The sequence below is a fragment of the Eumetopias jubatus genome, unplaced genomic scaffold (genome assembly GCF_037043125.1).
Source record: "Eumetopias jubatus isolate StellerSeaLion01/CBP00866 unplaced genomic scaffold, mEumJub1_p1.0 scaffold_11, whole genome shotgun sequence".
In the NCBI taxonomy this organism is placed as follows: Eukaryota; Metazoa; Chordata; class Mammalia; order Carnivora; family Otariidae; genus Eumetopias; species Eumetopias jubatus.
In genome coordinates, this window is record NW_028274817.1 from 112,839,771 (window position 1) to 112,856,954 (window position 17,184).

Consider the following 17,184-nt stretch of genomic DNA (forward strand, 5'->3'; position numbering starts at 1 on the left):
GAAATAGGAGCTGCTAAAATACTTGTTTTATTATAATAGGGTTTGCAAGAACTTACTGAAAACACAAATAAGCAGGTAAACAACCTTTGTGGAATCATTTCAAAAATACAGCCTTCTTGGGAGAAACCACCGCTGCCAAACTGTGTAAGTATTATGAAAACATTTTTGCTCCTTTGATAAGCCTCTAGTTCCTAAAGATACCAGTCACTGAGAAGTGAGAGAGAACTAATGACTCCGAGATTAGCAAGGCCGCCGTACACTTAACTTTAGCAACAGGTGGGACAGTCAACCTCTCTTGGAAGAATGCTGAAGTTTAGGTTTGAGAAATCATGATACTGAATATTTTTATGTTTGTAACCATAATGTATAAAATGCAATCAAAATGTAGGGTTGAAGAGAAATAAAAATCACATAATAAAAATTCAGCCTTTATCCTGAACTGTGGAAAATGATGTTGCAAAGAAAGGAGGCACTCATGTTTTTTTAAAAGATTATTTATTTATTTATTTATTTGACAGAGAGAGAGAGACACACAGAGAGAGGGAACACAAGCAGGGGGAGTGGGAGAGGGAGAAGCAGGCTTCCCGCCGAGCAGGGAGCCTGATGTGGGGCTCGATCCCAGGACCCTGGGATCATGACCTGAGCCGAAGGCAGGCGCTTAACGACTGAGCCACCCAGGTGCCCCGAGGCATTCGTGTTTGTATCGACTTTTTAAGATGATTTATAATGGGTTTGTGTTATTTTAGAGGTCATCTGGATTTACACAAAAAAAGTTTTAATTGTCTGCCTCATGGAGAAGTTCAAGTTCAGGAACCAAAGAAGAGAGCATAACCCATTGTGTTCTCTTACCCTGGACAGGAAGACGGCGGCCCATCCAGACCAGTGAGAAGGCAGGAGAACCTTGCCCGGCGTAACCCTGTAAGGATAGCTCTCCAGCCAGCCACTCTCCCGGAGCTGCAGGAGCTGGTCGTCAGAGAGAGTCCACCACCTCCCAAAATTGTCTCCACATATTCATTACAGCCTAGTGTCATACCAGGCAACCCAGTTCCTGGTTTTGCTGTGTTGTCCTACATTTTCAGTGAAGGAGGTGAAGGGGCCACCAGGGATCTCTCCTCTGTCCAGCTTCCCCTGGCTCTGCCTGCAGCACTTCTGCCCCCAGGAGAACCCCGTGTGGCACACGCCCCCACGATGGCCAGATGCCCAACTGTATGGGGACAAGGCTGCGCGGGCCCGGGCCCGGCCTCATCGGCTTTCTGCATCCCCCCCGGTTTCGGTGAGTTTACAAATAGCATCCTTTTATCTGGATTAAAAGGCATTCTTAATGCAAACTAGCAATAGCTGGTTTTTAAATTGAACTATAGTTGGCTATAGCTATTTTTTTCACTAAAAGGTTTAGGAGAGAAGTGTAGATTCACATGTAGTTTTAAGAAACAATCGAGTGATGCCCCATACCCAATTTCCCTAGAAGGTAACATCTTGTAAAACTCCAGTGAAATGTCCCGAGCAGGATATTGATGTTGCTATAACCCACAGATCTTATTCAGCTGTCCCTGGGTTGACTCGTTTTCACTGTGTATTTGTGCGTTTCGTTCCGTGCAGTTTCATCAAGTGAGGTTGGCACGTCCACAGCCACAGTCAAGGTACAGAACGTTTCCATCACCAGGAGGATCGCTTGAGTTGCCCCTCTATACCACACCCATCATCCTCTGGTGGTCGCGCCCTCCCTATTCTCCTTTCCCTGACTCTTGGCAACCACTGACCTGTTCTCTATCTCTAAAACTTTGTCGCTTCAACAGTGTTACATAGTTGTATGCATATAGTATGTCACCTTTTGAAATTGGCACTTTTTTAAATTATTATTATTCCAGGTAAGTCCCTGAAGATTATACCCAGTTGTTACATGTATCACTAGTTCCTTCCTTTTTATTGCTCGGTCCTGTTCCATGGTATAGGGACGTTGTAGTTTAAGAGTTCATCTGTCGAGGCAGATTTTTGGTTGTGACCCCGCCCCCCCCCCAGTGTTTGATTATTGGGAGTAAGGCTGCTATGAATATTCATGCACAGGTTTTTGCGTAAATACAAGTTTTCATTTCTTGGAGATGAATACCTAGGAGTGCAATTCCTGGTTATATGTTAATTGCATGTTTAGTTTTAGGAGAAACTACACGTACCGTTTCATGTTTCGGCCAGCTATGTATGAGTGATCCAGTTTCTCTGCATCTATATTTCTGATCTTTCCACCGTTCTTTCTTCTGACGTTTCATGATTCCTTCTTTCCTCATATCCTTCCTCATAGAAGATTTTCCTACCTTTCTGTAGGAGTAAGTCTGCTGGGGACAAAAATCTTTTAGTTTTCCTTTGTGTGAGATGTCTTTATTTCCCTTTCTTTCTGGAAGGATAGTTTCATCCAGTATAGAATTTGTGCATACGAGTTCTTTTATTACAGCCCCTGAAAACTTTTTATTTATAGAAATGCCAAGAAAAGCAGAAGCCAGCCTTGGAAACAGCACTGAGTCAATATATTGCCCAACTCCACTGGGAGATGACAGTGGCCAAGATACTATCTCATCTGTTTACATCCTTCCTAATTTGGGTGAGTTTGAAATGATACATGGATTCACCAACATCCTTAGTGCCAAGTCAGGGCCAGCTCCTTTTTTAATGAAGCTTTTTATTTTTAGATAATTGTAGATTCACATGTAGATGTCAGAAATTATGTAGGGATCCCATTTATGTTTTATGCATTTTCTCCAATGATAACCTCTTGTAAAACGACAGTAAAATAACACAACTAGGTACTGGCATTGATTCAATCCACATTTGTATGTGTGTGTGTATTCAGTTCTATGCAATTTTATTCCATGAGTTTTATTTATCATCACAGTTGTGATCCAGAATGCTTCCGTTGTCACCGCCTATTGCCCTTTATGACCTTAAGCACCTCCCTCTTGGCCACCCTTTCCTCCTACCCTAGCAAAGAGTGAACTCATCTCCCTTTCTAGAATTTTGTCACTTGAATATTGTTATTTACATGGAATAAAATACTATACAACCTTTTGGGCATAGCTTTTTTCCCCCCTAAACGTAATCTTCTGGAGATTCATACCAATTGTTGCATGTATCAGGAGTTTCTTCCTTTTTATTGTTGAATGCTCTCCCATAGTATGGATGTACAACTGTTTATCTCTTTCTTTACCCATGGGAGGATGTCGAGGATATTTCCAATTTGGGGCCATCAGAAGTTTAGCTCTGTGAACAGTTATGTACTCGCTTTTGTGTACACTTAAGTTTATATTTTTTTGAGGTGAATGCCCGTGAGGGCAATTCTGGGTCATATGACAATTTCGTGTGTAGTTTTTTAAGAAACTGCTAAAACTTTTTTTCAGAGGAACTGTGCCATTTGACCTTCCACCTGTAATATAGAAGTGATATAATTTCTCTGTATGCCTATATCTTTTCTTTCCATTGTTCTTTCTTCTTGATGCTTAAAGATCGATTCTTTCATCATATCTTTTCTGTTTGAATATTTTCCTTTTGTCTTTCTTTAAGGGTAAGTCTGCAAGGGACAAGTTCTTTTAGTTTTTCTTCATGTGACAATGTCTTTATTTCCTGTACAGTAAGGAAGGATAGTTTTGCTACATATAGAATTAACGGTTGAGAGATCTTTCCTTAAGCACTTGAAAAATGTTCTTTCCTTACCAATGCCAGTAATAGCAGAGACCAGCTTGGAAAACAACCCCAAGCCGACAAATTACCCAACTTCATCGGGAAATAGCGGTGACCAGTGTTCATCTATCTGCCTCCCACCCAATTTTGGTGAGTTTCAAATAATGCATATTACAAGTATCACTGTTTAATCTGGATGCATCAACATCTTTAATGGAAGCTAGTGGTAGCTCTTTTTTTTAAAATTAAGCTTTTTATTTTGAAACAATTTTAGATTCATGTATATTTATAAGAAATAATATCAAGACATCTATTTTACACTTTGCCCATTTCTCCCACTGTTAACATCTTGCAAAGCTGTAGTAAAATATCACAACCAGAGTACTGACATTGATACAGTACACAGATGTTATTGAAATGTGCCCAGTTCTACTTGTAGTGTTTTGTGTGCATTTGTATTTATTTTGATCTCATTTTATCACACGAGTAGGTTTGATGTCCACCACCACAGTCAGGATACAGGACATTTCCATTGCCATTGGAATGCCTCATCTTGCCCCCTTTTTAAAAGATTTTATTTATTTATTTATTTATTTATTTATTTATTTATTTATTATGTGAGAGAGAGAGTGCACGAGTGGGGGGCAGGGGCAGAGGGAGAGGAGGAGAGAGAATCTCAAGCGGACTCCTCACTGAGTGCGGAGAAGCCCAGTGTAGGACTCGATCCCACAACCCTGGGATCATGACCTGAGCTGGAACCAAGAGTCCGAGGCTTAACAGACTGAGCCACCCAGGCGCCCCTCATCTTGCACTTTTAGAACCACACTCGCCTCTCTCAGGCTGCCCTTTCCTTCCTCATTGTCCATTTCCCTAGCCCCTGGCAGACACTGCTCTCCATCATTTTGTCACTCCAAGAGTGTTCTGTAAAGGGAATCTTATGGTATATAACCTTTGAAGATTGTTCTGTTTTTTCAGTCAGCGTAGTTCCCTGAAGATTCGTCCAGATTGTTGCATGTATCACTACTTCCTCCCTTTCCTGTGGTTGGCGATGTGCAATGGTCGCTCGCAGCCTTTTGCCCACTGAGGCACATTAGTTGTTGTTCCCCTCTCCCCTTCCCCCCCAGTTTTTGGTATTAGGAGTAAAGCTGCTGTGAACATCCACGTCCTGGTTTTTGTGTAAATATGTTTTTGTTTCTGTCGTGAATGTCAAAGGAGTGCTGTTGTTGAATCTTATGGTAATAGCTTGTTTAGTTTTATAAGCAACTGTCAAACAGCTTTCCGGAGAGACTGTACCAATTTTCCTTCTCACCAGCAATGTATTGGTGATCGTGTCTCTCCGAGTCCACGTTTCTGTTCTTCCCGTTGTTCTTTCTTCCTTCCTGATGTTCCAAATTTCCTTCCTTCCTCATGTCCTTTCTGTTTGAAGATTTTCCTTTGATCTTTCTCTACAGGTAAGTTTGCTGGGGACAGATTGTTTTCGATTTCCTTTGTTGCACAATGTCTTTCTTTCACCTTTTTCCTGAAGGATAGTTTTGCCTCATGTAGAATTCACAGTTGAGGGTTCTTGTCTTTCAGCGGTTGAAAAATTCATACTTATAAAAAGGTCGGAAAAATCAGAAACCGGCCAGGAAAACAACTCCGAGACCATGTATTACCCAGCTTTATTGGGAAGTATCAGTGGCCCAGATACTAACTCCTCATCTGCCTCGCTCCCACCCAATTTCGGTGAGTTTGAAATGACACATATCACATGTAGCACTGTTGAATCCAGACCCATCAACACCCTTAATACAAGCCAGTTACAGCTCTTTTTGAAACTTCTAATTTTGACGTAATTTAAGATTCAGTGCAGTTGTAAGAAATAATACAGAGAGATCCCGTTTATGCTTTATGTATTTTCCCCAGTGACACCACCTTGCAGAACCATAGTTAGTGTTACAACCCAGACATTGACATTGATACAATTCACAGGTGTTATCGAGATGCCTCCATTTTTACTTGTATCTCTGTGTGTATGTGTGTGTGTGTGTGTGTGTGTGTGTATTTAGAACTATGTAATTTTATCGTGTTGAGTGGGTTCCCACGTCTCCTGCCACAGTCAAGGTAGAGATCATTTCCATCACTCAGGGCTCCCTCGTTACTGTGTCTTTTTACAACCACACCTACCTTCCCTGCCCCCAAGACCCATCTTTTTTTTTTTTTAAGATTTTATTTATTTATTCATGAGATACAGAGGCAGAGGGAGAAGCAGGCTCCCCGCGGAGCAGAGAGCCCAATGTGGGACTCGATCCCAGGACCCTGGGATCATGACCTGAGCCGAAGGCAGACGCTTAACCGACTGAGCCACCCAGGCATCCCCCCAAGACCCATCTTTAACACTGGGCTATCGCTGATCTTTTCTCCATTTCTGTAATTTTGTCTCTTCAGATTGTTATATAAGTGGAGTCATATATGATGTAATCTTTTGGGATTAGCTTTTTTTTTTCCCCACTCAGATTAATCGCGTGGAGACTCATCCGGTTTGTTGAATGTATCAATAGTTCATTACTATTAGTGCTGAAAATAGTGCGATGGATATATTACATTTTGCCTAATCGTTCACCTGTTGAAGGACATCTGGATTTTTTTCAGTGTTTGGCTATTAGGAGTAAAGCAGCTATAAATATCCATGTACACATTTTTGGGTAAATAGAAGTTTTCATTTCTCATCTATTGATGGAGAGTTTCCCATGGTATAGATACACAGCAGTTGTTTTTTTTTTTTTTTAAACATTCACACATTGAAGGACATCTTTTTTTTTTCTTTCCAAGTTTGTGGATACTAGAAGTAAAGCTGAGCTGCTGTGAACATTCATGTACTGATTTTTGTGTAAATACAAGTTTTCATTTCTCTGTCATGAATGCCAAGAGTGCAATTGCTGGGTCTTATGGTAATAGCATGTTTAGTTTTATAAAAACTGCCAAACAATTTTCTGGAGAGGCTGGACTATTCTACATTCCTAGTAACAATGTATGGGTGATCCAGTTTCTCCTCATCTATATTTCTGATCCTTCTGTCATTATTTCTTCTCTACTGATGCTGCAAGATTCCTTCTTTCATACTATCCTTTCTGTTTGAAGATTTTTCTTTAGCTATCTTTTAATAGTAAATCTGCTAGGAACAATTTTTTTAAAAATTTTCCTTTGTGTGAGAATGTCTTTATTCCCCCCTTCTTTCCTGAAAGATAATCCCACTCAGTATAGAATTCACAGTTGAGAGTTCTTGTCTTTCAGGACTTGAAAAAGTTATACTTGTAGAAATGCCAGAAAAAGCGGAACCCAGCCTGGAAATCAGCTCTCAGATAGTGTGTTACCAAACTTCATCGGGAAATGACAGTGGCTCAGCTCCTGCCTCTTCATCTCTCTCCATCCCACTCAATTTCGGTTAGTTTGAAATGATACTTATTTCAAGTAGCACTGTTGAATCTAGAAGTATCACCATCCTTCGTGTCAGCCAGTGATAGCTTTTTTTTAAATTAAACTTTTGATACTGTGGTAATTTAAGATACCCATGTAGTTGTAAGATGTAATACAGAGAGATCTCATTTATGCTTTATCCATTTCTGCCCACAATAACATCTTGCAAAACTATGATAGAACATCACAACCAGGGTACTGACATTGATATCATCCACAGATCTTATTGAGATGTCCCCAGTTTCATTGTATTGATTTTGTGTATGTGTTTAGTTCTGTTTGATTTTATCACATGAGTAGGTTTGACGTCCACCGCCACAGTCAGGATACAGAACATTGCCATCACCATGAGGATGCCTCATCTTGCCTTTTTGTAACTGCACCCATCTGAGCATAATTCCCTGGAGAGTCATCTGACTTGTTGCGTGTATTAACATTTCCTTCTTTTTTATTGCTTTGTACTATTCCGTGGTGTGGGTGTTCACGGTTTGTGTATTGGTTGAAGAATGTCTGGACTTTTTTCCAGCTTTCAGTATTGCAAGTAAAATTGCTGTGACCATTTATGGACAGGTTTTTGTGTAAACATAAATTTTGATTTCTCTTAGATAAATGCCCAAGAGTGCAAATGCTTGCTTCTATGGTAATTGCATGTTTAGTTTTATAAGAAACTGCCCCATGGTTTTCCAGAGAGGCGGTACCATTTTACTTCCCACCAGCAGTGTGTGAGTGGTCCAGTTTCTCTGCATCCAGATTTCTGCTGCTTTTTTGTTCTTTCTTCCTTTTTAATGCTCCACATTTTGTTTTTTCATCATTCTTTTCTGATAGATTTTCATTTAACCATTCTCAAATGTAAGTCGGCTAGTGACAAAGACTTTTGGCTCTCCTTTGTGTGAGAATGTCATGATCACGATTTCCCCTTCATTCATTCATTTTTTTTTAAGAGTTTGGATATTCATTTCTTGTTTTCAGCATCACTGAGGTATAATTGACAGATAAAGCTGTAATATATTTAGAGAGTGTACAGGATGATGACTTGATGTACATGTACATAGTGATATGATTCCTGCCATTGAGTTCATTAACATATCCACCATCTCACATATTTACCTTTTATATTTTGGTGGGGGGAATGCTTAAGTTCTAGTCTCTAAGCAAATTTCTTTTTTTTTTTTTAATTTTATTTATTTGAGAGAGAGAGAGAGAGAGAGCAAGAGCAAAGAGGAGAGGCAGAGGGAGAGGGAGAAGCAGACTCTCTGCTGAGCAGGGAGCCCGATGCTGGACTCTCTCCCAGGACCCTGGGATCATGACCTGAGCTGAAGGCAGCTGCTTAACCAGCTGAGCCACCCGGGCGCCCCTAAGCAAATTTCAGTGATACAATACAGTATTATCAGCTAAAGTTACCATGCTGTACATTAGATCCTCCATCCTTACTTACCTTATAACTGAAAACTGGTACCTTTTTACCAGCCTCACCCTACTTCCCTCACCGCCCTGGCCCCTGGCAACTGCCATTCGTTTATTCTACCTTCTGTTTTTATGAATTTGACTTTTTTTCTTGTTAGATTCCCCATGTAAGTGATACCATGCAGTATTTGTCCTTTTTACTGTCTGGTATTTCACTTAGTATAATGCCCTCCAAGTCCATTTGTTAACGTTCTCACAAATCTGCTCCTTTATTGAAGGACGGTTTTGCCCGATCTAGACTTCATGGTTGAGATTTCTTGTCTTTAGTATTTGAAAATATTTTATCTGTAGGAATGATGGCAAAGGCTGAAACCAGCCCAGAAGAGAGCCTGGAGACAATAAGTTACCCAGTCTTATTGGAAGACAGCGGCAATCAAGACGTTCCCTCATCAGGTTGCTGCGTTCCTCCCAGTTTTGGTGAGTTTGAAATGATACATTTGACATGTAGCATATTTAATCTAGAGCCATCAACATCCTTAGTGTAAGATAGTGGTAGCTTTTTCTTTTCTTTAATTAAAAGAAAAAGATTTTATTTATTTATTTATTTGAGAGAGCAGAGAGAGAGCGAGACGGCACGAGCAGGGGTGAGGGGCAGAGGCAGAGGGAGAAGCAGGCTTCCTGCGGAGCAGGGAGCCCGATATGAGACTCGATCCCAAGACCCTGGGGTCATGACCTGAGCCAAAGGCAGACACTTAACCGACTAGGCCACCCAGGCGCCCTGATAGTGGTAGCTTTTTCTGATCAAAGTTTTAATTTTCAGAAAAATTTAGCTGCACATGCAGTTGTAAAAAAGAATAGACAGATTCTGTGTTCCCATTCTCCAATTTTCCCCAATGGTTAACATCTTGCAAAAAAAAGAGAAAATTATCACATCCAAGATATTGATATGATACCATCCACAGATACAATTGAGATGTCCCCAGTTTCACTTGTATTAATTTGTGCGTGTGTGTGTGTGTGTGTGTTTAGTTCTGTACAATTTTATCATGTGCGTAGGTTCATGTATCCTCTGCCACAGCAAGCCCTAAAACAGTTCCCTCATCACCATTTTCCCTCATATTGCTCTTTTGTAACCACACCCACCTCCCTCCAGAGGACTTTTCTCCCCAGTTCCATGCCCTGCCCTGTCTCTAACTACTGGCAATCTGGAATCTGCCCTCCAGATCTATAATTTGTCCATTTAATGTTGTTACAGAAATGGAATCGCATGGTGTTTGAGATTGGCTTCTTTCCCTCAGTGTACTTCCGTGGGGACTCATCCATGTTGCTGCATGTATCAGTCCTTTCTTCCTTTTTATTGCTGAGTACTATTCCAATGTGTGGATACACTGAGATTTATTTATCTGTTCACGTATTCAAAACCTCCGGGTTTCCCTGTTTTCAGCTGTTAGGGGTAGAGCTGCTATGAATACTTGTTTATCATTTTTAGTTTTGCTTCATGTCATTCATTTCACTCCTTCACACAAGTTTTTATTTCTCTGGGATGAATGCCCAAGAGTGTAATTGCTGGGTCCTTTGGTAATTGCATCCTTAGTTTTATAAGAAATTGACAAACTGCTTTTCAGCCTAGTTGTACCTTTTTCCATTCCTGTCAGCAATGTATGAGTGATCCAGTTTCTCTGCATCCATATTTCTGCTCTTTCAATTGTTCTTTCTCCTTGATGCTCTGGAATTCTTTCTTTTATATGCTTTTTTTGCCCCTTTAAATTTTTTATTGTTATGTTAATCACCATACATCATTAGTTTTTGATGTAGTATCTTTTATATGCTTTCTTAAGAAGATTTTCCTTTAGCCATTTTGAAAGCATAAATCAGTTAGTGACAAATATTTTTGGTTTTCCTTTGTCCATAAATACCTTTATTTTTGCTTCAATACAGAAGAATAGTTTCATTGGTTATAGAACATGAGGTTGATAGTCTTTTCTTACAGCACTTAAAAAATGTTGTCCTTACAGAAGTGATGGTCAAAGCAGAAACCGGCCTGGAAAATAGCACTCAGATGACAAATTACCAACCTTTGCTGGAAAATGACAGTGGTCAAGAAACTTCACCATATTTCTTCATCCCTTCCAGTTTGGGTGAGTTGAAATGATTCATATTACAAGTAGCACTGTTTAATCTAGATTCATTACTAATGTGACCTAGTGGTAGCTTTTCCTAATTAAAAATTAATTAGAACTAATTAGGTAAAAATTAGAAGAAGTTTTATTTTGAGAAAATTTTAGCTGCACATGTAATTTTAAGAGAGATCTGTGTAGACTTCACCCAGTTTCCCCCAGTGATGTCATCTCGCCGAACTACAGGATCACAACCAGTGTATAGACATTGATAGATTCCACAGATTTTATTGAGATGTTCTCAGTTTTATTTGTATTTGTGCATGGGTTTATGTTTGTGTGTGGGGGGGGGGATTCAGTTTTATATTATGTAATTTAATGATGTGAGTAGGGTTCCATACCTTCCATCACCCTTTAAACCCATACCTGCTTTTTGCTTCCTACTCTCCTGCCTCTACTCTGCCTTGTCCCTCCCCTTGGCAGCCACTGATCTGCTCTTCTTTTTAGAATTTTGTCATTTCAAGAGCTTTCTGTAAATAGACTCACATGGTATATAATCTTTCAGGATGGCCTTTTCTCATTCAGCATGATTCCCTGCAGCTTCATCTAAGTGGCCGTGTACATCACTAGTTCTTCTTTTTATTGTTGACTACTGTTCGATGGTATGGGTGTACCGTGGTTTATCTGCTCACTGGTTGAACGATGTCTGGGTTGTTCCCAGTTTGGGGCTATTAGGAGTAAAGCTGCCATGTACACTCATGTACAAGGTTTCGGTGTGAACATCAGTTTTCATTTTTCTGAGATAATGCCCAAGAGCACAGTGGCTGGGTCTTACGGTCATGGTAAGCTGAGTTTTGTAAAATACTGCCTAACTGCTTTCCAGTATACCTGTACCATTTCCATTCCCACCAGTGACTTGTGATTGATCTAGTTTTTCTGTGTGCATGATTCTCCTCTTTCTATTGCTCTTTCTTCCTTCGTTATGCTCTAAGACTCCTTCCTTCATCATATCGTTTTGGTCAGAAGATTTCCCTTTAGCCATGTTTTAAGGATAAGTCAGCCAGCAAAGTTTTTTGTTTTTTTTTTTTGTATTTAGTTTTCCTTTGTCTGACGATGTCTTTATTTCTGCTTCATTCTTTTTTTTTATTATGTTATGTTAATCACCATACATCATTAATTTTTGATGTAGTGTTCCATGATTGTTTGCATATAACACCCAGTGCTCCATGCAGAACGTGCCCTCTTTAATACCCATCACCAGGCTAACCCATCCTCCCACCCCACCCCCTCTAGAACCCTCCGTTTGTTTTTGGACGTGAGTCCATCGTCTCTCACGGTTCATCTCCCCCTCCGATTTCCCCCCCTTCATTCTTCCCCTCCTGCTATCTTCTTCTTGTTCTTTTTTTTTTTTTAACATATAATGAATTATTTGTTTCAGAGGTACAGGTCTGTGATTCAACAGTCTTGCACAATTCACAGCGCTCACCATAGCACATACCCTCCCCGATGTCTATCACCCAGCCGCCCCATCCCTCCCACCCCCCACCACTCCAGCAACCCTCAGTTTGTTTCCTGAGATTAAGAATTCCTCATATCAGTGAGGTCATATGATACATGTCTTTCTCTGATTGACTTATTTCACTCAGCATAACACCCTCCAGTTCCATCCACGTCGTTGCAAGTGGCAAGATTTCATTCCTTTTGATGGCTGCATAATATTCCATTGTATATATATATACACCACATCTTCTTTATCCATTCATCTGTCGATGGACATCTTGGCTCTTTCACAGTTTGGCTATTGTGGGCATTGCTGTGATAAACATCGGGGTGCACGTATCCCTTCGGATCCCTACATTTGTATCTTTGGGGTAAATGCCCAGTAGTGCAATTGCTGGATCGTAGGGTAGCTCTATTTTCAACTTTTTGAAGAACCTCCATACTGTTTTCCAGAGTGGCTGCACCAGCTTGCATTCCCACGAACGGTGTAGGACAGTTCCCCTCTCTCCACATCCCCGCCAACATCTGTCATTTCCTGACTTGTTAATTTTAGCCATTCTGACTGGTGTGAGGTGGTATCTCATCGAGGTTTTGATTTGGATTTCCCTGATGCCGAGCAATGTGGAGCACTTTTTCATGTGTCTGTTGGCCATTTGAATGTCGTTTTTGCAGAAATGTCTATTCATGTCTTCTGCCCATTTCTTGACTGGATCATTTGTTCCTTGGGTGTTGAGTTTGATAAGTTCTTTATAGATATTGGATACTAGCCCTTTATCTGATATGTCATTTGCAAATATCTTTTCCCATTCTCTTAGCTGTCTTTTGGTTTTGTGGACTGTTTCTTTTACTGTGCAAAAGCTTTTTATCTTGATGAAGTCCCAATAGTTCATTTTTGCCCTGGCTTCCCTTGCCTTTGGCGATGTTCCTAGGAAGAAGTTGCTGCGGCTGAGGTCGAAGAGGTTGCTGCCTGTGTTCTCCTTTAGGATTTTGATGGATCTTGTCTCACGTTTAGGTCTTTCATCCGTTTTGAGTCTATTATTGTGTGTGGTGTAAGGAAATGGTCCAGTCTCATTCTTCTGCATGTGGCTGTCTAATTTTCCCAACACCATTTGTTGAAGAGACTGTCTTTTTGCCATTGGACATTCTTTCCTGCTTTGTCGAAGATTAGTTGACCATAGAGTTGAGGGTCCATTTCTGGGCTCTCTATTCTGTTCCATTGCTCTGTGTGTCTGTTCTTGTGCCAGGACCATACTGTCTTGATGATGACAATTTTGTAATAGAGCTGGAAGTCCGGAATTGTGATGCCGCCAGCTTTGCTTTGCTTTTTTAACATTCCTCTGGTTATTCGGGGTCTTTTCTGGTTCCATACAAATTTTAGGATTATTTGTTCCATTTCTTTGAAAAAAGTGGATGGTATTTTGATGGGGATTGCATTGAATGTGTAGATTGCTCTAGGTAGCATTGACAACTTCACAATATTTATTCTTCCAATCTAACAGCATGGAACGTTTTTCCATTTCTTTGTGTCGTCCTCAATTTCTTTCATGAGTATTTTATAGTTTTTGGAGCACAGATTCTTTGCCTCTTTGGTTAGATTTATTCCTAGGTATCTTATGGTTTTGGGTGCAATTGTAAATGAGATCAACTCCTTAATTTCTCTTTCTTCTGTCTTGTTGTTGGTGTATAGGAATGCCACTGATTTGTGTGCACTGATTTTATATCCTGCCACTTTACTGAATTCCTGGATGAGTTCTAGCAGTTTTGGGGTGGAGCCTTTTGGGTTTTCCACATAAAGTATCATATCATCTGCAAAGAGTGAGAGTTTGACTTCTTTGCCGATCCGGATGCCTTTGATTTCTTTTTGTTGTCTGATTGCTGTGGCCAGGACTTCTAATACTATATTGAATAGCAGTGGTGAGAGTGGACATCCCTGCCGCGTTCCTGACCTTAGGGGGAAAGCTCTCAGTTTTTCCCTATTGAGAATGATATTCGCTGTGGGTTTTTCATAGATGGTTTTATGGTATTGAGGTATGTACCCTCTATCCCTATACTCTGAAGAGTTTTGATCAAGAAAGGATGCTGTACTTTGTCAAATGCTTTTTCTGCATCTATTGAGAGGACCATATGGTTCTTGTTCTTTTTTTTATTAGTGTACTGTATCACATTGATTGATTTGCACACGTTGAACCAACCTTGCAGCCCAGGGATAAATCCCACTTGATCGTGGTGAATAATCCTTTTAATGTACTGTTGGATCCTATTGGCTAGTATTTTGGTGAGAATTTTTGCATCCAGGTTCATCAAGGATATTGGTCTGTAATTGTCCTTTTTGATGGGCTCTTTGTCTGGTTTTGGGATCAAGGTAATGCTGGCCTCATAAAATGAGTTTGGAAGTTTTCCTTCCATTTCTATTTTTTGGAACAGTTTCAGAGGAATAGGTATTAATTCTTCTTTAAATGTTTGGTAGAATTCCCCTGGGAAGCCATCTGGCCCTGGGCTCTTATTTGTTGGGAGATTTTTGAGGACTGGTTCCATTTCCTTAGTGGTTATAGGTCTGTTCAGGTTTTCTATTTCTTCCTGGTTCAGTTTTGGTAGTTGATACATCTCTAGGAATGCATCCATTTCTTTCAGATGATCTAATCTGCTGACATATAGTTGCTCATAATATGTTCTTATAATTGTTTGTATTTCTTTGGTGTTGGTTGTGATCTCTCCTCTTTCATTCATGATTTTGTTGATTTGGGTCATTTCTCTTTTCTTTTTGATAAGTCTGGCCAGGGGTTTATCAATCTTGTTAATTCTTTCAAAGAACCACCTCCTAGTTTCATTGATCTGTACTATTGTTCTTTTGGTTTCTATTTCAATGATTTCTGCTCTGATCTTTATTATTTCTCTTCTCCTGTTGGGTTTAGGCTTTATTTGCTGTTCTTTCTCCAGCTCCTTTAGGTGTAGGGTTAGGTTTGGGTTTGAGACCTTTCTTGTTTCTTGAGAAGGGCTTGTATTGCTATATACTTTCCTCTTAGGGCTGGCCTTTGCTGTATCCCAAAGTTTTTGAACGGTTGTGTTTTCATTTCCATTTGTTTCCATGAATTTTTTAAATTCTTCTTTAATTTCCTGGTTGACCCGTTCATTCTTTTGTAGGATGCTCTTTAGCCTCCATGTATTTGAGTTCTTTCCGACTTTCCTCTTGTGATTGAGTTCTAGTTTCAAAGCACTGTGGTCTGAAAATATGCAGGGAATGATCCCAATCTTTTGGTACTGGTTGAGACCTGATTTGTGACCTAGGATGTGATCAATTCTGGAGAATGTTCCATGGGCACTAGAGAAGAATGTGTATTCCGTTGCTTTGGGATGGAATGTTCTGAATATGTCTGTGAAGTCCATTTGGTCCAGTGTGTCATTTAAAGTCTTTATTTCCTTGTTGATCTTTTGCTTAGACGATCTGTCCATTTCAGTGAGGGGGGTGTTAAAGTCCCCTACTATTATTGTATTGTTGTCGATGTGTTTCTTTGCTTTGTTATTAATTGGCTTATATAATTGGCCCTCCCATGTTAGGGGCATAGATATTTACAATTGTTAGATATTCTTGTTGGGCAGACCCTTTAAGTAGGATATAGTGTCCTTCCTCATCTCTTATTACAGTCTTTGGTATAAAATCTAATTTGTCTGATATAAGAATTGCCACCCCAGCTTTCTTTTGGTGTCCATTAGCATGGTAAATGGTTTTCCACCCCCTCACTTTCAATGTGGGGGTGTCTTTGGGTCTAAAATGAGTCTCTTGCAGACAGCATGTCGATGGGTCTTGTTTTTTTATCCAGTCTGACAGCCTGTGTCTTTTGATTGGGGCATTTAGCCCATTTACATTCAGGGTAACTATCGAAAGGTATGAATTTAGTGCCATTGCATTGTATTGCCTGTAAGGTGACTGTTACTGTGTATTGTCTGTGTTCCTTTCTGGTCTGTTACTTTTAGGCTCTCTCTTTGCTTAGAGGACCCCTTTCAATATTTCTTGTAGGGCTGGTTTCGTGTTTGCAAATTCCTTTAGTTTTTGTTTGTCCTGGAAGCTTTTTATCTCTCCTTCTATTTTCAATGACAGCGTAGCTGGCTATAGTATTCTTGGCTGCATATTTTTCTCATTTAGTGCTCTGAGTATATCATGCCAGTCCTTTCTGGCCTGCCAGGTCTCTGTGGATAGGTCTGTTGCCAATCTAATGTTTCTACCATTGTAGGTTACAGATCTCCTCTCCTGAGCTGCTTTCAGGATTTTCTCTTTCTCTCTGAAACTCGTAAGCTTTACTATTAGATGTTGGGGTGTTGACCTATTTTTATTGATTTTGAGAGAGGTTCTCTGTGCCTCCTGGATTTTGATGCCTGTTTCCTTCCCCACATTAGGGAAGTTCTCTGCTATAATTTGTTCCAATATACCTTCTGCCTCTCTCTCTCTTTCTTCTTCTTCTGGGATCCCAATTATTCTAATGTTGTTTCATCTTATCGTATCGCTTATCTCTTGAATTCTGCCCTCGTGATCCTGTAGTTGTTTATCTCTCTTTTTCTCAGCTTCTTTATTTTCCGTCATTTGGTCTTCTATATCACTAATTCTCTCTTCTACCTCATTTATCGTAGCAGTCAGAGCCTCCATTTTTGATTGCACCTCATTAATAGTCTTTTTGATTTCAACTTGTTTAGATTTTAGTTCTTTTATTTCTCCAGAAAGGGTTTCTCTAATATATTCCATGCTTTTTCAAGCCCAGGTAGTATCTTTAAAATCATCATTCTGAACTCTAGTTCCAACATCTTACTAATGTCCATATTGATTAGGTCCGTGGCAGTCAGTACTGCTTCTTGTTCTTTTTGTTGAGGTGATTTTTTCCGTGTTGTCATTTTGTCCAGAGGAGAATAGATGAGAGAACAAAATGCTAACAGGTTAACAATGTCCCCAGAAAATATATACTAAACAAATCAGATGGGACCTGAAACCGGGGGAAAAGAAAGGGAAAGAGAGAAAAAAGAAAAAGAAAAAGGTAAAACAAACAAAAACAAA

At 39.9% G+C, this 17,184-nt stretch overlaps 1 protein-coding gene across 1 annotated transcript in view; it reads left to right on the forward strand.

Annotated features, from left to right (window-relative positions):
- Positions 1-17,184, forward strand: part of BEND2 (BEN domain containing 2) — a 60,729-nt gene that overhangs the window by 18,371 nt on the left and 25,174 nt on the right. The window contains exons 6-11 of the mRNA XM_088028578.1: positions 40-144; positions 859-1,273; positions 2,471-2,571; positions 3,675-3,816; positions 5,242-5,391; positions 10,560-10,664. Of these exons, the coding sequence (XP_087884704.1) occupies positions 40-144; positions 859-1,273; positions 2,471-2,571; positions 3,675-3,816; positions 5,242-5,391; positions 10,560-10,664 (1,018 nt within the window). The remainder of the gene's footprint in view (positions 1-39; positions 145-858; positions 1,274-2,470; positions 2,572-3,674; positions 3,817-5,241; positions 5,392-10,559; positions 10,665-17,184) is intronic.